At 42.3% G+C, this 24,658-nt stretch overlaps 1 protein-coding gene across 1 annotated transcript in view; it reads left to right on the forward strand.

Moving 5' to 3' along the window:
• The first annotated feature begins 10,689 nt into the window (after positions 1-10,689).
• LOC139420573 (solute carrier family 22 member 13-like) overlaps positions 10,690-24,658 on the forward strand; it is a 68,583-nt gene continuing 54,614 nt past the window's right edge. Inside the window, exons 1-5 of the mRNA XM_071170757.1 lie at positions 10,690-11,120; positions 17,582-17,685; positions 19,101-19,255; positions 20,585-20,753; positions 21,349-21,469. Of these exons, the coding sequence (XP_071026858.1) occupies positions 10,740-11,120; positions 17,582-17,685; positions 19,101-19,255; positions 20,585-20,753; positions 21,349-21,469 (930 nt within the window). The 5' untranslated portion in view covers positions 10,690-10,739. The remainder of the gene's footprint in view (positions 11,121-17,581; positions 17,686-19,100; positions 19,256-20,584; positions 20,754-21,348; positions 21,470-24,658) is intronic.

Here is a 24,658-nt window from a genome sequence, read left to right on the forward strand (position 1 = left end):
TGAGCGTAAATATATATATTGATTGCAATTGTTCCCGAATGAGTGAGCGTTCATGTGCAAAGGATTAGCATTTCAATTGTTATAATGATCAACTCTGTAGTGACTTCTCAGCTGACCCCCACTCCCCGTTTTGTCCACCAAGCCGCCATGCCGGTTTAGCCCACTAGGGCACATTCCCTTATCATTTCTTGTAACCATATTGACTTTGTTTGTTTGTTTATGCATTTCTGTGAATTACTTAGTTAGTTAATAAATAAATTATTTAAGACAATTGATGTATGGATGACTCATAGTGAAGACTGGGTTTGTGCAGATAACCAACAATTTACGACGTTTGGAATGAGACTAACGTGAGGTAAAGTAAATAAAGCATTCATGAGAAGACTATGGATTAGATATAAAAATATCTGAAAAGTTATTTTAGGAAATGATAATTATGTAATTGAATATTTTCCTTGGTGCCCCGACTTCCTAATTAATTACAGTTACATGATTAATTAGTTTGATCGCGTAATACTAATTACAGAGAATCTTTGATTAAAAACTAAGTCTTCAATTTAATGATAGATGCAATAAAATGCAAATTAATTACTTAAAAATCATACATTGTGATTTTCTGGATTTTTGTTTTTTTCTGGATTCTCTCATAGTTGAAGTGTACCTATGATAAAAGTTACAGACCTCTACATGCTTTGTAAGTAGGAAAACTTGCAAAATCGGCAGTGTATCAAATACTTGTTCTCCTCACTGTATGTTTGTTTTCATGGTGTAGTTTCTAATACTTTTTATTCAGATTTGTCACATGATTTCTCAATTTGCAGTACGTTTGCCAATCATTTGTGCAACCAGACCTATTTGCCATTCCTTTTGCCTCATCCCTCTCACCCATACACTTTTTCAATTCCTCATCAATCCACGGGGATTGAACAGTTTAGTCATGTTCTTAATGGGTGCTTATTAGTAACTGGAATAAGGAATTTCATAAATGTGTCAAGTGCAGCGTCTGGTTGCTCCTCATTACACACTACAGACCAGCAAATATTCTTTACATCATCAACATATGAATCACTACAAAACGTATTGTATGATCTCTTATACACTATATTAGACCCAGCCTTTGGAACTTTGGTTTTCCTAGATATGGCTATTTATATTGTGATCACTACATCCTATGTATTTGGATACTGCTTTGTAGCAAATATCTGCAACATTAGTAAATATGTGACCAATACATGTTGATTTAATTCCTGTGCTGTTTGTAACGACCCTGGTGGGTTGACTGATAACCTGAACCAGGTTGCACTGGTTACCGTTTGAAGCTTTTTATTTTTTATTTTATTTGAATTTTAGCCCTTTTTCTCCCCAATTTCCTGGTCTCCAATTGTGTAGTAGCTACTATCTTGTCTCATGGCTACAACTCCCGTACGGGCTCGGGAGAGACGAAGGTTGAAAGTCATGCGTCCTCCGATACACAACCCAACCAAGCCGCACTGCGCCCGGCCCGCCACAGGAGTCGCTGGTGCGCGATGAGACAAGGATATCCCTACCGGCCAAGCCCTCCCTAACCTGGACGACGCTAGGCCAATTGTGCGTCGCCCCACGGACCTCCCGGTCGCGGCAGGTTACGACAGATCCCTAGGACCATGCCTCAGGACTACCTGACATGATGACTACTGTCCACCTGACTGTGCTGCTGCTCCAGTTTCAACTGTTCTGCCTTATTATTATTCAACCATGCTGGTAATTTATGAACATTTGAACATCTTGGCCATGTTCTGTTATAATCTCCACCCGGCACAGCCAGAAGAGGACTGGCCACCCCACATAGCCTGGTTCCTCTCTAGGTTTCTTCCTAGGTTTTGGCCTTTCTAGGGAGTTTTTCCTAGCCACCGTGCTTCTACACCTGCATTGCGCGCTGTTTGGGGTTTTAGACTGGGTTTCTGTACAGCACTTTGAGATATCAGCTGATGTACGAAGGGCTATATAAATACATTTGATTTGATTTGATTTGACAGAGCCTGGGCGCAAACCCAGAGTCTCTGGTGGCACAGCTGGCGCTGCAGCGCCCTTAACCACTGCGCCACCCGGGAGGCTGAAGCTTTTTCTTGAGTGGGCAGCTTGATGAAAGCCAGTCAATATTTAAATCACCCAGAAAATATACCTCTGTTTATCACACACACTATCAAGCATTTCACACATTTTCCAGATACTGACTGTTAGCACTTGGTGGTCTATAGCATCTTTCCACCAGAATGGGCCTTAGGTGAGGCAGATGAACCTGCAGCCATATTACTTCAACAGTATTTAACATTTTCCAGATACTGACTGTTAGCACTTGGTGGTCTATAACAGCTTCCCACCAGAATGGGCCTTAGGTGAGGCAGATGAACCTGCAGCCATATTACTTCAACAGTATTTAACATTTTCCAGATACTGACTGTTAGCACTTGGTGGTCTATAGCATCTTTCCACCAGAATGGGCCTTAGGTGAGGCAGATGAACCTGCAGCCATATTACTTCAACAGTATTTAACATTTTCCAGATACTGACTGTTAGCACTTGGTGGTCTATAGCAGCTTCCCACCAGAATGGGCTTTAGGTGAGGCAGATGAACCTGCAGCCATATTACTTCAACATTATTTAACACGAGAACCTCTAAGTTTTACAGGAATGTGGTTCTGAATATAAACAGCAACACCTCCACCATTGGCATTTCTGTCTTTTCTCAGTTCTAACAGTGGACTTCCTCCTAGGGCACACCGCCTCAGTTTTAACAGTGGACTTCCTACTAGTGCACACCGCCTCAGTTCTAACAGCATAAATCTGGTTCATAGGCACATGATTGCTACATACAATAGCTGTAGGATCAGCAGAAGCATTCAGGACAGTTAGAGAGACATAACTTAGGTTACTTACATTGTGTCTACCAACACCCCTGGTACATTTCCTGAAGCATTATGATGACTCAGCAACACAATGGTAGAGATTAAATGAGTTAGGCTTGAGTCATTGATAAGTCATTGTCTCAACACAGCCTTATAGTGCTGTGAAAGGATCCAGGATCCCACATGATTTGGGTGGATCCCATCCTCCTTATAAAAAGTGTTCTGTTTCCAAAAGGTATCAAAATTGTCAACAAAAGTTATACCCATTGAGCTGCAATAATCACATAGCCAGTTGTGAAGAGAAAGAATCATGCTAAAGCGTTCAATGCCACGATTCAGAGATGGCACAGAGCCAGATATGATGGGTCTTTTATTAGTATCTAGCAGAGAGTCAATCAGCTCTGTGAAATCCAGTTTCAACTGTTCAGAGCTGCCCTTCATAATGTCATTAAAACCCACATGGACTACTATAGAATCAATGTCCATGTCCTGGTGTAGTACATTCAGGAGCAGCTTAGTAATGTTATTAAAACCCACATGGACTACGATAGAATCAATGTCCATGACCTGGTGTAGTACATTCAGGAGCAGCTTAGTAATGTTATTAAAACCCACATGGACTAGGACAGAATCAATGTCCTGGTGTAGTACATTCAGGAGCAGCTTAGTAATGTTATTAAAACCCACATGGACTACGATAGAATCACTGTCCATGTCCTGGTGTAGTACATTCAGGAGCAGCTTAGTAATGTCATTAAAATCCACATGGACTACGATAGAATCAATGTCCATGTCCTGGTGTAGTACATTCAGGAGCAGCTTAGTAATGTTATTTAAACCCACATGGACTACGATAGAATCACTGTCCATGTCCTGGTGTAGTACATTCAGGAGCAGCTTAGTAATGTTTATTTACTCCAGCTTCGGGATAGAACATTGTTTTTGCACCAGGAACAGTCACATTTCTTACCATGGAGCTGCCCAAAATCAAGGACGAGGAAATCTACCCACTCCCATGCTTCACAGGTTTCAGAGAACCCTTTAAGGACGGGAGAGAGGCAGGATAACTTGAGCTGGGGGGAAATAGTGACCGCTGTTGAATCTGAAAGTGTGGCAAGTGAAGATTGTGATAATGAAGAAAGGAACAAAACGAGCAAAAGTTGTAGTAGAAGACGAGGACCGGCCCAATAATGCATTTCTTATTGGACTGTGTTTTTTGGACAAGGAGATATATTTGGGAAATTCATTTGTAATATCGAGGAGCAGTGAGAAAGGTGGATTCAATCAAGGTGACTAGAAGCGGCCATGTTTTGGTTAAGCTGGAGACTCGTTGGATAAACAGTACCAGTCAAAATCCTGGACACACTAATTTGAGAGTTTTTCTTTATTTTTACTATTTTCTAAATTTTAGAATAATACTGAAGACATCAAAACTATGAAATAACACATTTGGAATCATGTAGTAACCAAAAAAGTGTTAAACAAATCAACATATATTTTGTATGTTAGATTCTTCAAAGTAGCCACCCTTTGTCTTGATGACAGCTTTGCACACTCTTGACATTCTCTCAACCAGCTTCACCTGGAATGATTTTCCAACAGTCTTGTAGGAGTTCCCACATATGCTGAGCACTTGTTCGCTGCTTTTCCTTAACTCTGCGGTCCAACTCATCCCAAACCATCTCAATTGGGTTGAGATCAGGTGATTGTGGAGGCCAGGTCATCTGATGTAGCACTCGATCACTCTCCTTGGTCAAATAGCCCTTACACAGCCTGGAGGTGTGTTTTGGGTTATTGTCCTGTTAAAAAACAAATGATAGTCCCACTAAGCGCAAACCAGATGGGATGGCATATCGCTGCAGAATGCTGTGGTAGCCATGCTGATTAAGTGTGCCTTGAATTTGAAATAAATCACAGACAGTGTCACCAGAAAAGCAGCATCACACCTCCTCCTCCATGCTTCACGGTGGGAACCACACATGCGGAGATCATCCGTTCACCTACTCTGCGTCTCACAAAGACACGGCGGTTGGAACAGAACATCTCAAATTTGGACTCATCAGACCAAAGGACAGATTTCCACCTGTCCAATGTCCATTGCTCATGTTTCTTGGCACAAGCAAGTCTCTTCTTCTTATTGGTGTCCTTTAGCAGTGGTTTCTTTGCAGCAATTCGACCATGAAGGCATGATTAGGGTTAGGCATGCAGTCTCCTCCGAACAGTTGATGTTGAGATGTGTCTGTTACTTGAACTCTGTGAAGCATTTATTTGGGCTGCAATCTGAGGCTGGTAACTCTAATGAACTAATCCTCTGCAGCAGAAGTAACTCTGGGTCTTCCTTTCCTGTGGCGGTCCTCATGAGAGACAGTTAACTCTAATGAACTAATCCTCTGCAGGAGAGGTAACTCTGGGTCTTCCTTTCCTGTGGCGGTCCTCATGAGAGACAGGTTCATCATAGCACTTGATGGTTTTTGGGACTGCACTTGAAGAAATGTTCAAATTTCTTAAAATGTTCCACATTGACTGATCTGGCACACCTGTTAATTTAAATGCATTGCAGGTGACTACCTCATGAAGCTGGTTGAGAGAATGCTAAGCTCCTCCCTGCTCTCCTGTGTCACTCGCTCCCTCCCCCTCCTGCTAGAGCGGCACCTCTCTCTCCCTCCTCTCACGCTTTATCAGCTCTGGATAATAAAGTAGCTTAAACAATGACTTTCTGCTGCTTACCTCACTAGGATTGAACAATCCGACCAGGCCTATATGGAACGGGTCTACTTGTCCTCGGTTCCATTCAGAACAGATCTCTCTATATTTATTTATTTATTTAGGCATATCAGGTCCGGGTGGGAAAGCCCCAGGTCCATTTCAGAATGGGTCCAGGGCCTCTACTCTGATATCACCTACTATTGAAATTACCTTAAGAAAGTTATATGCAAAACAAAACATTACTTAAAAAAACTATTTGTTTACAAGCTGTACTTCTAGTTTATGGTTGATGCAGCTTGTTGGCCATTAGCCAATCTGTTTTTCTCAAGGAGTTCAAAACGTGAATGCATCCCAACTGGTATTTATGACTTCACAACTGGTAATTACCACCACCCCACTTGGTTATGAACTCTGCATTAGTGTCAGGGGTTTCTTTTATGCCTGGTACATTAGGTTATGATCACCTTATCATCCCCAGCTTCCAATTGGCTCATTCATCCTGTCTCCTCTCCCCTGCAACTCTCCCACAGTTTTTTTGTAGTAAAAGAGGCTGTGTAATCTAGGCCTACCTGGTAAATAAAGGGTTAATAATATACAACTCATCCATGCCATGGTGGTTAACCTTGACCTTTATCCAAGCTATTTCATAGATAAGCCTGGCCTACACTACAGCTTAGACTCAAAACACCTTCCAAATTGCTCACAAAAAATACCTTACAAAAAAGACCTTACAAATTATTCACAAAAAGACCTTACAAATTACTCACTAACACACCTTACAAATTACTCGCTAACAAACCTTAAAAATTACTCACAAATAAACCTTACAAATTACTCACTGGTAAGCCTTACAAGTTACTCTAACAAACCTTACAAATTACTCACAAAAAAGGCCTAACATATTACTCACTAACAAGCCTTACAATTTACTCACTAACAAAACTTACAAATTACTTACTTACTTACAAACCTTACAAATTACTCACTTACAAACCTTACAAAATGCTCACTAAAAATACCTTACAAAACAAAAGTTATATATAATCTACACATCACTGTGTATGGATAATTATCTACACTATGTATGGAGAATTATCTACACATCATTATGTATGGAGAATTATCCACACATCACTATGTATGGAGACTTATCTACACATTTTGTATGGAGAATTATCTACACATCATTATGTATGGAGAATTATCTACACATCATTATGTATGGAGAATTATCTACACATCATTATGTATGGAGAATTATCTACACATCATTATGTATGGAGAATTATCTACACATCATAGAGCTGCAAAACCTGGACCCGTACAAATCAGCTGGGCTTGACAATCTGGACCCTCTATTCCTGAAACTATCCGCCGCCATTGTCGCAACCCCTATTACCAGCCTTTTCAACCTCTCTTTCATATCGTCTGAGATCCCCAAGGATTGGAAAGCTGCCGCAGTCATCCCCCTCTTCAAAGGGGGCGACACCCTGGACCCAAACTGCTACAGACCTATATCCATCCTGCCCTGCCTATCTAAGGTCTTCGAAAGCCAAGTCAACAAACAGGTCACTGACCATCTCGAATCCCACCGTACCTTCTCCGCTGTGCAATCTGGTTTCCGAGCCGGTCACGGGTGTACCTCAGCCACGCTCAAGGTACTAAACGATATCATAACCGCCATCGATAAAAGACAGTACTGTGCAGCCGTCTTCATAGACCTTGCCAAGGCTTTCGACTCTGTCAATCACCGTATTCTTATCGGCAGACTCAGTAGCCTCGGTTTCTCGGATGACTGCCTTGCCTGGTTCACCAATTACTTTGCAGGCAGAGTTCAGTGTGTCAAATCGGAGGGCATGCTGTCCGGTCCTCTGGCAGTCTCTATGGGGGTGCCACAGGGTTCAATTCTCGGGCCGACTCTTTTCTCTGTATATATCAATGATGTTTCTCATGCTGCGGGCGATTCCCTGATCCACCTCTACGCAGACGACACCATTCTATATACTTCCGGCCCGTCCTTGGACACTGTGCTATCTAACCTCCAAACGAGCTTCAATGCCATACAGCACTTCTTCCGTGGCCTCCAACTGCTCTTAAACGCTAGTAAAACCAAATGCATGCTTTTCAACCTTTCGCTGCCTGCACCCGCACGCCTGACCAGAATCACCACCCTGGATGGTTCCGACCTTGAATATGTGGACATCTATAAGTACCTAGGTGTCTGGCTAGACTCTAAACTCTCCTTCCAGACCCATATCAAACATCTCCAATCGAAAATCAAATCAAGAGTCGGCTTTCTATTCCGCAACAAAGCCTCCTTCACTCACGCCGTCAAACTTACCCTAGTAAAACTGACTATCCTACCGATCCTCGACTTCGGCGATGTCATCTACAAAATTGCTTCCAACACTCTACTCAGCAAACTGGATGCAGTTTATCACAGTGCCATCCGTTTTGTCACTAAAGCACCTTATACCACCCACCACTGCGACTTGTATGCTCTAGTCGGCTGGCCCTCGCTACATATTCGTCGCCAGACCCACTGGCTCCAGGTCATCTACAAGTCCATGCTAGGTAAAGCTCCGCCTTATCTCAGTTCACTGGTTACGATGGCAACACCCATCCGTAGCACGCGCTCCAGCAGGTGTATCTCACTGATCATCCCTAAAGCCAACACCTCATTTGGCCGCCTTTCGTTCCAGTTCTCTGCTGCCTGTGACTGGAACGAATTGCAAAAATCGCTGAAGTTGGAGACTTTTATCTCCCTCACCAACTTCAAACATCTGCTATCTGAGCAGCTAACCGATCGCTGCAGCTGTACATAGTCTATTGGTAAATAGCCCACCCATTTTCACCTACCTCATCCCCATACTGTTTTTATTTATTTATTTTTCTGCTCTTTTGCACACTAATATCTCTACCTGTACATGACCATCTGATCATTTACCACTCCAGTGTTAATCTGCATAATTGTAATTATTCGCCTACCTTCTCATGCCTTTTGCACACAATGTATATAGACTCCCCTTTTTTCTACTGTGTTATTGACTTGTTAATTGTTTACTCCATGTGTAACTCTGTGTTGTCTGTTCACACTGCTATGCCTTATCTTGGCCAGGTCGCAGTTGCAAATGAGAACTTGTTCTCAACTAGCCTACCTGGTTAAATAAAGGTGAAATAAAAATTTTTAAAAATTAAATGGAGAATTATCTACACATTATGTATGGAGAATTATCTACACATCATTATGTATGGAGAATTATCTACACATCACTATGTATGGAGAATTATCTAAACATCATTATGTATGGAGAATTATCTACACATCACTATGTATGGAGAATTATCTACACATTATGTATGGAGAATTATCTACACATCATTATGTATGGAGAATTATCTACACATCACTATGTATGGAGAATGATCTACACATCATGTATGGAGAATTATCTACACATCATTATGTATGGAGAATTATCTACACATCACTATGTATGGAGAATGATCTACACATCATGTATGGAGAATTATCTACACATCATTATGTATGGAGAATTATCTACACATCATGTATGGAGAATTATCTACACATCACTATGTATGGAGAATTATCTACACATCACTATGTATGGAGAATGATCTACACATCATTATGTATGGAGAATTATCTACACATCACTATGTATGGAGAATTATCTACACATCATTATGTATGGAGAATTATCTACACATCACTATGTATGGAGAATTATCTACACATCACTATGTATGGAGAATTATCTACACATCATTATGTATGGAGAATTATCTACACATCACTATGTATGGAGAATTATCTACACATCACTATGTATGGAGAATGATCTACACATCATGTATGGAGAATTATCTACACATCATTATGTATGGAGAATTATCTACACATCATGTATGGAGAATTATCTACACATCACTATGTATGGAGAATTATCTACACATCACTATGTATGGAGAATTATCTACACATCATGAATGTAGGGTAAACGATTCAGCCCATAACAGGGCTCATAGCCCCCCTCCTCCCAGTCCTAGAACAGCCCAGTCCTAGAACAGCCCAGTCCTAGATGTTTGTCCTCATGGTTCCTGTCCCACCCAGTCCTAGAACAGCCCCGTCCTAGATGTTTGTCCTCATGGTTCCTGTCCCACCCAGTCCTAGAACAGCCCAGTCCTAGATGTTTGTCCTCATGGTTCCTGTCCCACCCAGTCCTAGAACAGCCCCGTCCTAGATGTTTGTCCTCATGGTTCCTGTCCCACCCAGTCCTAGAACAGCCCCGTCCTAGATGTTTGTCCTCATGGTTCCTGTCCCACCCAGTCCTAGAACAGCCCCGTCCTAGATGTTTGTCCTCATGGTTCCTGTCCCACCCAGTCCTAGAACAGCCCAGTCCTAGAACAGCCCAGTCCTAGAACAGCCCAGACCTAGAACAGCCCAGTCCTAGATCAGCCCAGTCCTAGACCAGCCCAGTCCTAGAACAGCCCAGTCCTAGACCAGCCCAGTTCTAGAACAGCACAGTCCTAGACCAGCCCAGTCCTAGACCAGCCCAGTCCTAGAACAGCCCAGACCTAGAACATACCTAGAACAGCCAGTCCTAGACCAGCCCAGTCCTAGAACAGCCCAGACCTACAACAGCCCAGTCCTAGATGTTTGTCCTCGTGGTTCCCGGCTCAGAGCAACAGGCTACACATCTGCTGCAGGTCTAAAGGTCCATTTGGCAGTTGCGTTCTCCGTTCGGTACAAAGTCCCACTGACTGCTGAAGGAAGCAAAAACAAGCACCAGGGAAACATCTAAAACTGCGTTGAATGGATGAAATAGACTGTAAAGGCACTAGATGATCAATTAACTTGAACTAATTAAGTATTTTGTTGAGGCCTTGAATTGAAGTTATTCATTTTCTAAAGGTTTGTAGAGTAAGGAGTTATTTTACACACGCAGATGACCGGGTGACACCTGATAACACTCCTGTGAGTGTGTTATGACAGATTAAACATTAATTTATCTACCCACTAATGCCCTCCTACCAATGGAAAGGTGTTAAACCTCCACTTGACAAACAATCTCCTATCGAACACTTCCAGCCTGTGTGTTGCACCAACACCTGTGACTGAAGATGAGCTCCGGGTTCGGGCAGGTACTGACAGCGGTCGGGGAGTTCGGAACATTCCAGAAGCAAATGTTGGCTGCGATATGCTTCCCGAACATCTTCAATGGGTTCCACATGTTCTGTCAGGTGTTTACGGGGATGAACTTCCCTCATCACTGTAACACCGACTGGATCAGGACGCAGGGACCCAACCTGACCAACGATAGGCTGTTGAACCTCACCCTTCCACCGCTGGAGGATGGCCCTGGGTTCCAGTCCTGTAAGATGTACACTCCGGTGGATCTGGACTTGCAGACTATTGAAGTGTATGGGATAAACAGTACCATCTCCTGCAGGGATGGATGGAAGTATGAGGCTCCCCAAGGGACCACCAGCCTGGTGACTGAGGTAGGGTCGTAGGATAGGGTAGTTGGGGCAGACAATGGGTCAGTAGAGATACTAAATATCTGTTGCGCCTGCAGTCTGATGCCCTAGTTTGAGTAAATCAAATGATGCCACACTACCTCTCTTATTCCACTACCAGTGATCTGGTGATGCCACACTACCTCTCTTATTCCTCTACCAGTGATCTGGTGATGCCACCCTACCTCTCTTATTCCACTACCAGTGATCTGGTGATGCCACACTACCTCTCTTATTCCTCTACCAGTGATCTGGTGATGCCACCCTACCTCTCTTATTCCACTACCAGTGATCTGGTGATGCCACCCTACCTCTCTTATTCCACTACCAGTGATCTGGTGATGCCACACTACCTCTCTTATTCCACTACCAGTGATCTGGTGATGCCACACTACCTCTCTTATTCCACTACCAGTGATCTGGTGATGCCACACTACCTCTCTTATTCCTCTACCAGTGATCTGGTGATGCCACACTACCTCTATTATTCTGTCAAACAGACAGACACACAGACAGACAGACAGACTGCACTGGACTCAGTGGGCTGTTTCCTTAATGATGTTAGATTTGGCAGCTGTTTCCTTAATAATGTTAGATTTGGCAGCTGTTTCCATAATGATATTTAATTTGGCAGCTGTTTCCATAATGATGTCAGACTTGGCAGCTGTTTCCATAATGATGTCAGACTTGGCAGCTGTTTCCTTAATGATGTTAGATTTGGCAGCTGTTTCCATAATGATGTTAGCCTTTGCAGCTGTTTCCATAATGATGTTAGACTTGGCAGCTGTTTCCTTAATGATGTTAGACTTGGCAGCTGTTTCCTTAATGATGTCAGACTTGGCAGCTGTTTCCATAATGATGTCAGACTTGGCAGCTGTTTCCATAATGATGTTAGCCTTTGCAGCTGTTTCCATGATGATGTTAGACTTGGCAGCTGTTTCCCTAATGATGTTAGACTTGGCAGCTGTTTCCTTAATGATGTCAGACTTGGCAGCTGTTTCCTTAATGATGTTAGACTTGGCAGCTGTTTCCATAATGATGTTAGATTTGGCAGCTGTTTCCATAATGATGTTAGACTTGGCAGCTGTTTCCTTAATGATGTCAGACTTGGCAGCTGTTTCCATAATGATGTCAGACTTGGCAGCTGTTTCCATAATGATGTCAGACTTGGCAGCTGTTTCCATAATGATATCAGACTTGGCAGCTGTTTCCTTAATGATGTCAGACTTGGCAGCTGTTTCCATAATGATGTTAGCCTTTGCAGCTGTTTCCTTAATGATGTTAGATTTGGCAGCTGTTTCCATAATGATGTTAGATTTGGCAGCTGTTTCCTTAATGATGTTAGATTTGGCTGCTGTTTCCATAATGATGTTAGACTTGGCAGCTGTTTCCATAATGATGTCAGACTTGGCAGCTTTTTCCTTAATGATGTCAGACTTGGCAGCAGTTTCCATAATGATATTTAATTTGGAAGCTGTTTCCATAATGATGTCAGACTTGGCAGCTGTTTCCATAATGATGTTAGATTTGGCAGCTGTTTCCATAATGATGTTAGCCTTTGCAGCTGTTTTCATAATGATGTTAGACTTGGCAGCTGTTTCCATAATGATGTCAGACTTGGGAGCTGTTTCCATAATGATATCAGACTTGGCAGCTGTTTCCATAATGATGTCAGACTTGGCAGCTGTTTCCATAATGATGTCAGACTTGGCAGCTGTTTCCATAATGATATCAGACTTGGCAGCTGTTTCCATAATGATGTTAGACTTGGCAGCTGTTTCCATAATGATGTTAGATTTGGCAGCTGTTTCCATAATGTGGTTAGCCTTTGCAGCTCTTTCCGTAATGATGTTAGACTTGGCAGCTGTTTCCATAATGATGTCAGACTTGGCAGCTGTTTCCATAATGATATCAGACTTGGCAGCTGTTTCCATAATGATGTCAGACTTGGCAGCTGTTTCCTTAATGATTTTAGACTTGGCAGCTGTTTCCATAATGATTTTAGACTTGGCAGCTGTTTCCATAATGATATCAGACTTGGCAGCTGTTTCCTTAATGATATTAGACTTGGCAGCTGTTTCCATAATGATGTTAGACTTGGCAGCTGTTTCCATAATGATGTTAGCCTTTGCAGCTGTTTCCTTAATGATGTTAGATTTGGCAGCTGTTTCCTTAATGATGTTAGCCTTTGCAGCTGTTTCCATAATGATGTTAGACTTGGCAGCTGTTTCCATAATGATATCAGACTTGGCAGCTGTTTCCATAATGATGTTAGACTTGGCAGCTGTTTCCATAATGATGTTAGCCTTTGCAGCTGTTTCCTTAATGATGTTAGATTTGGCAGCTGTTTCCTTAATGATGTTAGCCTTTGCAGCTGTTTCCATAATGATGTTAGACTTGGCAGCTGTTTCCATAATGATATCAGACTTGGCAGCTGTTTCCTTAATGATGTCAGACTTGGCAGCTGTTTCCATAATGATGTTAGCCTTTGCAGCTGTTTCCTTAATGATGTTAGATTTGGCAGCTGTTTCCTTAATTATGTTAGCCTTTCCAGCTGTTTCCATAATGATCTTAGACTTGGCAGCTGTTTCCTTAATTATGTTAGATTTGGCAGCTGTTTCCATAATGATATCAGAGTTGGCAGCTGTTTCCTTAATGATGTTAGACTTGGCAGCTGTTTCCTTAATGATGTTAGACTTGGAAGCTGTTTCCATAATGATGTTTGACTTGGCAGCTGTTTCCATAATGATGTTTGACTTGGCAGCTGTTTCCATAATGATATCAGACTTGGCAGCTGTTTCCATAATGATGTTTGACTTGGCAGCTGTTTCCATAATGATATCAGACTTGGCAGCTGTTTCTTTAGTGATGGCAGCCAGCCATCTGTTTTCGTGTCTCTGTCAGACCTAAATCATCATCATAAATCAGTGTTCCTCCCAATCAGACTGTGTGTCTTGTCCGTTAGTCAGTCAGCACTGTATAGTTGTTTAATAACAGAACGACTGGGCCAGCATGTACTGTCTAGACAACATGTACTGTCTAGACTACATGTACTGTCTAGACTACATGTACTGTCTAGACTACATGTACTGTCTAGACTACATGTACTGTATAGACTACATGTACTGTCTAGACTACATATACTGTCTAGACTACATGTACTGTATAGACTACATGTACTGTCTAGACTACATGTACTGTGCAGTGCAGGCTGTACTGTCTAGACTACATGTACTGTCTAGACTACATGTACTGTGTAGGGCAGGCTGTACTGTCTAGACGACATGTACTGTGTAGGGCAGGCTGTACTGTCTAGACTACATGTACTGTCTAGACTACATGTACTGTCTAGACTACATGTACTGTCTAGACGACATGTACTGTGTAGGGCAGGCTGTACTGTGCAGACTACATGTACTGTCTAGACTACATGTACTGTGTAGGGCAGGCTGTACTGTCTAGACTACTTGTACTGTGTAGAGCAGGCTGTACTGTCTAGACTACATGTACTGTGTAAGGCAGGCTGTACTGTCTAGACTACATGTACTGTGTAGAGCAGGCTGTACTGTCTAGACTACATGTACTGTCTAGACTACATGTACTGTGTAGGGCAGGCTGTACTGTCTGGACTACATGTACTGTATAGACTACATGTACTGTGTAGGGCAGGCTGTACTGTCTAGACTACATGTACTGTCTAGACTACATGTACTGTGTAGGGCAGGCTGTACTGTCTAGACTACATGTATTCCAGTGGAGACTCCTCAGAGGAGGATTGGGAGGACCAACCTCCTCAGTGAATTTCATAGAAATACATTTTAAAACATTTAAAAAGTTTACCTTTTTTATATTAAACTGTATTAAATATAATCACGTCACCAAATAATTGATTAAAACACACTGTTTCACAATGAAGGTCTACAGTAGCCTCAACAGCACTCTGTAGGGTAGCACCATGGTGTAGCCGGAGGACACCTAGCTTCCATCCTCCTCTAGATAGATTTACTTCAATACAAAACCTAGGAGGCTCATGGTTCTTACCCCCTTCCATAGACTTACACAGTACTTATGACAACTTCCAGAGGACATCCTCCAGTCTATCAGAGCTCTAGAAGCAGTAACTGACATGTTGTCCACCCAATCAAAGGATCAGAGAATGAATCTAGTACTGAAAGCATAAGCTACAGCTAGCTAACACTGCAGTGCATAAAATGTGGTGAGTAGTTGACTCAAAGAGAGAGAAAGACAATAGTTGAATAGTTTTGAACAAATTCATTTATTTCAAAATGAAGGAGAAGCAAGAGAGAAATAGAGAGAGAGAGAGAGAGAGTCATTTATTTTTCAGTTTCACTTACTTAGCTATCACATGCAGCTAGCTAGTTCAAACAAACTGAAAAATACCCTGCTCAAACAGGGGGATGCTATGCTAGCTAGCTGGCGATGTCTTTCCAACACAACACTGGAACTCTTCCACGTCAAGGTAAGCTTTTGGTTTTACAAATGTATTGCCACTGGGACCCGCCGGTGTAACTGCTTACTAACTGTACACTGTAACGTTACTGCATGACTGTAGGTAGGGGGTTTACTAACAAGTTAGTTATATTAGCTATGCTGACTATGACGTTACTTTAGCTAATATGCTGACAACGATATAGGCTGTGTGCGGCGGTTTGGCTTGGAAAGTTTTTTTTCACCTGGGGATAGCTGTACTGTAGTCTAGACAGTACAGCCTGCCCTACACAGTACATGTAGTCTAGACAGTACAGCCTGCCCTACACAGTACATGTAGTCTAGACAGTACAGCCTGCCCTACACAGTACATGTAGTCTAGACAGTACAGCCTGCCCTACAGGATAGCGCATAGATGAGAGAAGGAATACAACGTGGCTGCTATGAAAGTGAACTGTGTTTACACGTGATCAGGGGTGTATTCATTCCGCTGATTCTGTTGAAAAACATTTCTTAAACGGAAGCAAATGGAACAACACGGGGATACACATACCTGAATTTGTCCAATAGAAACTATTGTTTGCAACTGTTGGACTAATGTTTACACCCGATATCAGCTAGATGCAGGCAACAGTGTGCAAGGTGGTATTGGTTGTCACTGTCTGTCCATGTATCACTGTCTGTCTTCTCAAATTTGTCTCTCGACCTGTGTGCACCTACGCTGTAAACTTTCATTCATAGTCTAGGTTGTAGCAACCTCATGATGGGTATAAGGAACATTCTAGTATCATGTTGTAGCCTAAACCTATAATTGTTACATTGAACTGGTTGAATGGAATATCAATGACAGTAATCCAACAGACATCTTTAGGAACAGAACAGATATGTCTCCAGGAACAGAACAGATATGTCTCCAAGAACAGAACAGATATGTCTCCAAGAACAGAACAGATATGTCTCCAGGAACAGAACAGATATGTCTCCAAGAACAGAACAGATATGTCTCCAAGAACAGAACAGATATGTCTCCAGGAACAGAACAGATATGTCTCCAAGAACAGAACAGATATGTCTCCAGGAACAGAACAGATATGTCTCCGGGAACAGAACAGATATGTCTCCAGGAACAGAACAGATATGTCTCCAAGAACAGAACAGATATGTCTCCAGGAACAGAACAGATATGTCTCCAAGAACAGAACAGATATGTCTCCAGGAACAGAACAGATATGTCTCTAAGAACAGAACAGATATGTCTCTAAGAACAGAACAGATATGTCTCTAAGAACAGAACAGATATGTCTCTAAGAACAGAACAGATATGTCTCTAAGAACAGAACAGATATGTCTCCAAGAACAGAAAATATATGTCTCCAAGAACAGAACAGATATGTCTCTAAGAACAGAACAGATATGTCTCCAAGAACAGAACAGATATGTCTCTAAGAACAGAACATATATGTCTCTAAGAACAGAACAGATATGTCTCCAAGAACATAACATATATGTCTCCAGGAACAGAACAGATATGTCTCCAGGAACAGAACAGATATGTCTCCAGGAACAGAACAGATATGTCTCCAGGAACAGAACAGATATGTCTCTAAGAACAGAACAGATATGTCTCTAAGAACAGAACAGATATGTCTCCAAGAACAGAACAGATATGTCTCCAAGAACAGAACAGATATGTCTCCAAGAACAGAACAGATATGTCTCCAGGAACAGAACAGATATGTCTCCAAGAACAGAACAGATATGTCTCCAAGAACAGAACAGATATGTCTCTAAGAACAGAACAGATATGTCTCCAGGAACAGAACAGATATTTCTCCAAGAACAGAACAGATATGTCTCCAGGAACAGAACAGATATGTCTCTAAGAACAGAACATATTTTTTGCAGCACGCCGTGTCCTTATTATGCAATCTCTATTATGGTTCTCCCTGACTCCTCTACTTTCTTCTCCTCTTCCTTCTTCCTCCCATCCTCTTCAGTTCAACTTGGTGTGTGCCAACAGTGGTCTGAACGAGGCGTCCCAGTCCATCTTCATGGCAGGGCTCCTGATCGGTGCTCTGGTGTTTGGGCCAATGGCAGACAGGTATGGACCCATCCAGTGTTTCCCTTGGGATTTTTTTCAGCGGTGGTGGCAAAGGTAGCAGGGTGTGTGGTGGTGGGGGGGTGCATTGATACTAGAGTTAACGTAATTACAAACTAGCTGTTCCCATAGACTTCCATTGAGCCAATTACTATTCATTTAAAATGATCCTATCAGAGCTCTGACACATCTGTTCACCCCTGGGGAAACACTGACTCATCTTGTCAGAGTTCTGAAACATCTGCTCACCCTTTAGGCATTTCTCTGACTAATGTCTGTTTTCATGGCTCTTAAACATGACACATGGGTTCTATTCAGTTGTCTGTTAATGAATGTTCCTAATCAAGTGCCAATATGTTATGCCAAAGACATCACTCCACTAGTCTGTTGTATTGTTGTTGTAACTAAAGGCACCTTTAGACCAATGCCCTCAGTGCGTCTCTCAGATTGTTGATCTAATCAGTGCAACTGTATCATATTGCACGTCTCACTGTGGAAATTCAAACACAAGTTGTAATTGTAGAAGGTATTCTAGTTCTAGGTTATTAGAAGTTATCGCAGATATTTCCGTTATCTGAGCCCACTGGGGCTTATTGGAGGTTATTAGAAGATATTTCATTTATCTGAGCCCACTGGGGCTTATTGGAGGTTATTAGAAGATATTTCATTTATCTGAGCCCACTGGGGCTTATTGGAGGTTATTAGAAGATATTTCAGTTATCTGAGCCCACTGGGTCTTATTGGAGGTTATTAGAAGATATTTCATTTATCTGAGCCCACTGGGGCTTATTGGAGGTTATTAGAAGATATTTCCGTTATCTGAGCCCACTGGGGCTTATTGGAGGTTATTAGAAGATATTTCATTTATCTGAGCCCACTGGGTCTTATTGGAGGTTATTAGAAGATATTTCCGTTATCTGAGCCCACTGGGGCTTATTGGAGGTTATTAGAAGATATTTCAGTTATCTGAGCCCACTGGGTCTTATTGGAGGTTATTAGAAGATATTTCAGTTATCCGAGCCCACTGGGTCGTATTGGAGGTTATTAGAAGATATTTCAGTTATCCGAGCCCACTGGGTCGTATTGGAGGTTACAGGTTTAAGAGGACCCAGTGCCCACCATGCTGTCTTCTCTCCTCCACAGGTAGTTAATGAGGCTGTCTCCCCTCCTTTCCTGTCTCCTCTCCTCTCCTGTCTCTCCTCTCCTGTCTCCTCTCCTCCACAGGTAGTTAGAGGCTATCTCCCTTCCTTTCCTGTCTCCCCTCCTTTCCTGTCTCCTCTCCTCTCACCTCCTTTCCTTTATCCTCTCCTCCACAGGTAGTTAATGATGCTCTCCTCTCCTCTCCTCTCCTCTCCTCTCCTCTCCCCCCCCCCCCCCCCTCACTTCTCCCCTCTTTTTTTCCTGTCCTCTCTCCTCAGGTATGGTAGGCGTTTTGTGGTCCTCCTCTCTTTGCTCGTCCAGCTGTTGTTCAGCGTGGGAGCAGCCTTCTCTCCCAACATCTATGTTTACATAGCCTTCAGATTCATGGTCGGCACCACCATCTCAGGCGTCGCTATAAACACGTATGTCTTAGGTGGGTACACTGCGATGTTCTACAACAGGTGAAGTCGGAAGTTTACCTACACCTTAGCCAAATACATTTAAACTCAGTTGTTCACAATTCCTGACATTTAATCCTAGTAATAATTCCCTGTCTTAGGTCAGTTAGGATCACCACTTTATTTTAAGAATGTGAAATGTCAGAATAATAGTAGAGAGAATTATTTATTTCAGATTTATTTATTTCATCACATTCCCAGTGGGTCAGAAGGTTACATACACTCAATTATTATTTGGTAGCATTGCCTTTAAATTGTTTGACTTGGATCAAACGTTTTGGGTAGCCTTCCACATGCTTCCCACAATTTTGTCCCATTCCTCCTGACAGAGCTGGTGTAACTGAGTCAGGTTTATAGTCCTCCTTGCTTGCACACGCTTTTTCAGTTCTCCAACCTGAGTGTATGTAAACTTACAACTTCAACTGTACGTAGCTACCTTTTCACGTAGTGAAAACTAAAGCTCTCAAATTTCTTGTTTCAAATGCGAGGTACAGTTGTTTACTTCCCAGAAATAAGCTGTGTTAGTGCTGGGCTGGAACAAAATCCTGCACCCCAGCAGCCCTCTAGGACTCATGTTGCACACTACCATACTAGATGTCTGACATGGCCGCCAGACACCTCTGGCATGTACTGTAGGTGTTTCCATCCTCCAGGTAACTAACCAGGTGCTGAGTAGACTGGTAACAACAGGAGGGCTCTGTTCACCACTGACCTCTGACCTCTGACCTCTAACCAGGTGCTGAGGGGACTGGTAACAACAGGAGGGCTCTGTTCACCACTGACCTCTAACCCCTGACCTCTAACCAGGTGCTGAGTGGACTGGTAACAACAGGAGAGCTCTGTTCACCACTGACCTCTAACCCCTGACCTCTAACCAGGTGCTGAGTGGACTGGTAATAACAAAAGGGCTCTGTTCACCACTGACCTCTAACCCCTGACCTCTAACCAGGTGCTGAGGGGACTGGTAACAACAGGAGGGCTCTGTTCACCACTGACCTCTAACCCCTGACCTCTAACCAGGTGCTGAGGGGACTGGTAACAACAGGAGGGCTCTGTTCACCACTGACCTCTAACCCCTGACCTCTAACCAGGTGCTGAGTGGACTGGTAACAACAGGAGGGCTCTGTTCACCACTGACCTCTAACCCCTGACCTCTAACCAGGTGCTGAGTGGACTGGTAACAACAAAAGGGCTCTGTTCACCACTGACCTCTAACCCCTGACCTCTAACCAGGTGCTGAGTGGACTGGTAACAACAGGAGGGCTCTGTTCACCACTGACCTCTAACCCCTGACCTCTAACCAGGTGCTGAGTGGACTGGTAACAACAAAAGGGCTCTGTTCACCATCTTCTCCCACTGTTTCTATGCCATTGGTCTGATGCTGATGTCTGGGATCGCCTACGGGGTCAGAGACTGGAGGATCCTACAGCTGGTCCTCTTCAGCCCTGTCCTGTTCCTCGGGGTATTCTACTGGTACGTTCTGGCCCCTGACCTCTAACCTGTCAGTCTGTCAGCTGGTCCTCTCCAGCCCTGTCTTGTTCCTCTGGGTATTCTATTCGAACGTACTGACCCCTGACCTCTAACCTGTCAGTCTGTCAGCTGGTCCTCTCCAGCCCTGTCTTGTTCCTCTGGGTTTTCTATTCGAATGTACTGACCCCTGACCTCTAACCTGTCACTCTGTCAGCTGATCCTCTGCAGCCCTGTCCTGTTCCTCGGGGTATTCTATTGGTACGTCTCTAACCTCCAACCCTTTTACCTCTAACCTCTGACCCGTCAGTCTGGCTTTAGAGAAGCCTACTCCACCCATCTATTTTGGGGTGGCAGGGTAGCCTAGTGGTTAGAGCGTTGGACTAGTAACCGGAAGGTTGCAAGTTCAAACCCCCGAGCTGGCAAGGTCTGTCGTTCTGTCCCTGAACAGGCAGTTAACCCAGTTAACCCACTAAGCCGTCAGTGAAAATAAGAATTTGTTCTAAACTGACCTGCCTAGTTAAATAAAGGTTAAAAAAAGACTCATCACTGATTTTTTCTGGACCCATCCTTGACTCAACCATCCCTGATAATCTGTTAGGATCCTCCCAGAGTCAGCTCGGTGGCTGATGACCCAGGGTCGAAAGGAGGAGGCTCGCCAGGAGGTCCGCAGAGCAGCGAGAGTCAACAGAAGGGAGGTCCCTGAAGCCCTGCTGGACAAGGTGAGTTACACCGTCATCGCTATCATACTAACATCCAGCAGGTTATCATCACTATCATACTAACATCCAGGTTATCATCACTATCATACTGACATCCAGGTTATCATCACTATCAGTCTAACATCCAGGTTATGTCACTATCATACTGACATCCAGGTTATCACCACTAACATCCAGGTTATCATCACCATCATACAAACATCCAGCAGGTTATTATCATCACTATCATACTAACATCCAGGTCATCATCACTAACATCCAGGTTATCATCACTATCATACTAACGTCCAGGTTATCGTCACTATCATACTAACATCCAGAAGGTTATCATCACTATCATACTGACATTCAGGTTATTATCACTATCGTACTAACATCCAGGTTATCATCACCATCATACAAACATCCAGCAGGTTATTATCATCGCTATCATCCAGGAGGTTATCATCACTATCACACTGACACCCAGCAGGTTATTATCACTGTCATACTAACATCCAGGTTATCATCACTATCATACTAACATCCAGCAGGTTATTATCATCACTATCATACTAACATCCAGGTTATCATCACTATCATACTAACATCCAGGTTATCATCACCATCATACAAACATCCAGCAGGTTATTATCATCACTATCATACTAACATCCAGGTTATCATCACTATCATACTAACATCCAGGTTATCATCACTATCATACTAACATCCAGCAGGTTATTATCATCACTATCATACTAATATCCAGGTTATTATCACTATCATACTAACACCCAGCAGGTTATTATCACTATCATACTGACATCCAGGTTATCATCACTATCATACTAACATCCAGCAGGTTATTATCATCACTATCATACTAACATCCAGGTTATCATCACTATCATACTGACATCCAGCAGGTTATTATCATCACTATCATACTAACATCCAGGTTATTATCACTATCACACTAACATCCAGCAGGTTATTATCATCACTGTCATACTGACATCCAGGTTATCATCACTATCATACTAACATCCAGGTTATCATCACTATCATACTAACATCCAGCAGGTTATTATCATCACTATCATACTGACATCCAGGTTATCATCACTTTCATACCAACATCCAGGTTATCATCACTATCATACTGACATCCAGGAGGTTATCATCACTATCACACTGACACCCAGCAGGTTATTATCACTGTCATACTGACATCCAGGTTATCATCACTATCATAGTAACATCCAGGTTATCATCACTATCATACTAACATCCAGCAGGTTATCATCACTATCGTACTAACATCCAGCTGGTTATTATCACTATCATACTAACATCCAGGTTATCATCACTATCATACTAACATCCAGCAGGTTATCATCACTATCATACTAACATCCAGGTTATCATCACTATCATACTGACATCCAGCAGGTTATCATCACTATCATACTAACATCCAGGTTATCATCACTATCATACTAACATCCAGCAGGTTATCATCACTATCATACGGACATCCAGCAGGTTATTATTGCTATCATGCTAACATCCAGGTTATCATCACTATCGTACTAACATCCAGCAGGTTATTATCACTATCATACTAACGTCCAGCAGGTTATCATCACTATCATACGGACATCCAGCAGGTTATCATCACTATCATACTAACATCCAGCGGGTTAGCATCACTATCATACTAACATCCAGGTTATCATCACTATCATACTAACATCCAGGAGGTTATTACTATCACTATCATACTAACATCCAGCAGGTTAGCATCACTATCATACTAACATCCAGGTTATCATCACTATCACACTAACATCCAGGTTATCATCACTATCATACTAACATCCAGGTTATCATCACTATCATACTAACATCCATGAGGTTATTATCACAATCATACTAACATCCAGGTTATCATCACTATCATACTAACATCCAGGAGGTTATTATCACTATCATACTAACATCCAGGTTATCATCACTAACATCCAGGTTATCATCACTATCATACTAACATCCAGGAGGTTATTATCACTATCATACTGACATCCAGCAGGTTATTATCACTATCATACTAACATCCAGGTTATCATCACTATCATACTAACATCCAGGTTATCATCACTATCATACTAACATCCAGGTTATCATCACTATCATACTAACATCCCGGTTATCATCACTATCATACTGACATCCAGGAGGTTATTATCACTATCATACTAACATCCAGCAGGTTATCATCACTATCGTACTAACATCCAGCAGGTTATTATCATCACTATCATACTAACATCCAGGTTATCCTCACTATCATACTGACATCCAGCAGGTTATTATCATCACTATCATACTAACATCCAGCAGTTTATTATCATCACTATCATAATAACATCCAGTTTACTATCACTATCATACTAACATCCAGCAGGTTATTATCACTATCATACTGACATCCAGGTTATCATCACTATCATACTAACATCCAGCAGGTTATTATCACTATCATACTAACATCCAGGTTATCATTACTATCATACTAACATCCAGGTTATCATCACTGTCATACTAACATCCAGCAGGTTATTATCATCATACTAACATCCAGGTTATCATCACTATCCTACTAACATCCAGCAGGTTATTATCATTGCTATCATACTAACAGCCAGGTTATCATCACTATCATACCAACATTCAGCAGGTTATTATCATCACTATCATACTAACATCCAGGTTATCATCACTATCATACTGACATCCAGTAGGTTATAAACATCACAATCATACTAACATCCAGGTTATCATCACTATCATACTAACATCCAGCAGGTTATTATCATCACTATGATACTGACATCCAGGTTATATCACTATCATACTAACATCCAGGTTATCATCACTATCATACTAACATCCAGGTTATCATCACTATCATACTGACATCCAGGAGGTTATCATCACTATCATACTGACATCCAGGAGGTTATTATCATCACTATCATACTGACATCCAGGAGGTTATCATCACTATCATACTGACATCCAGCAGGTTATTATCACTATCATACTAACATCCAGGTTATCATCACTATCATACTAACATCCAGGTTATCATCACTATCATACTAACATCCAGGTTATCATCACTATCATACTGACATCCAGGAG

Source organism: Oncorhynchus clarkii, chromosome 11 (genome assembly GCF_045791955.1).
Source record: "Oncorhynchus clarkii lewisi isolate Uvic-CL-2024 chromosome 11, UVic_Ocla_1.0, whole genome shotgun sequence".
NCBI lineage: Eukaryota > Metazoa > Chordata > Actinopteri > Salmoniformes > Salmonidae > Oncorhynchus > Oncorhynchus clarkii.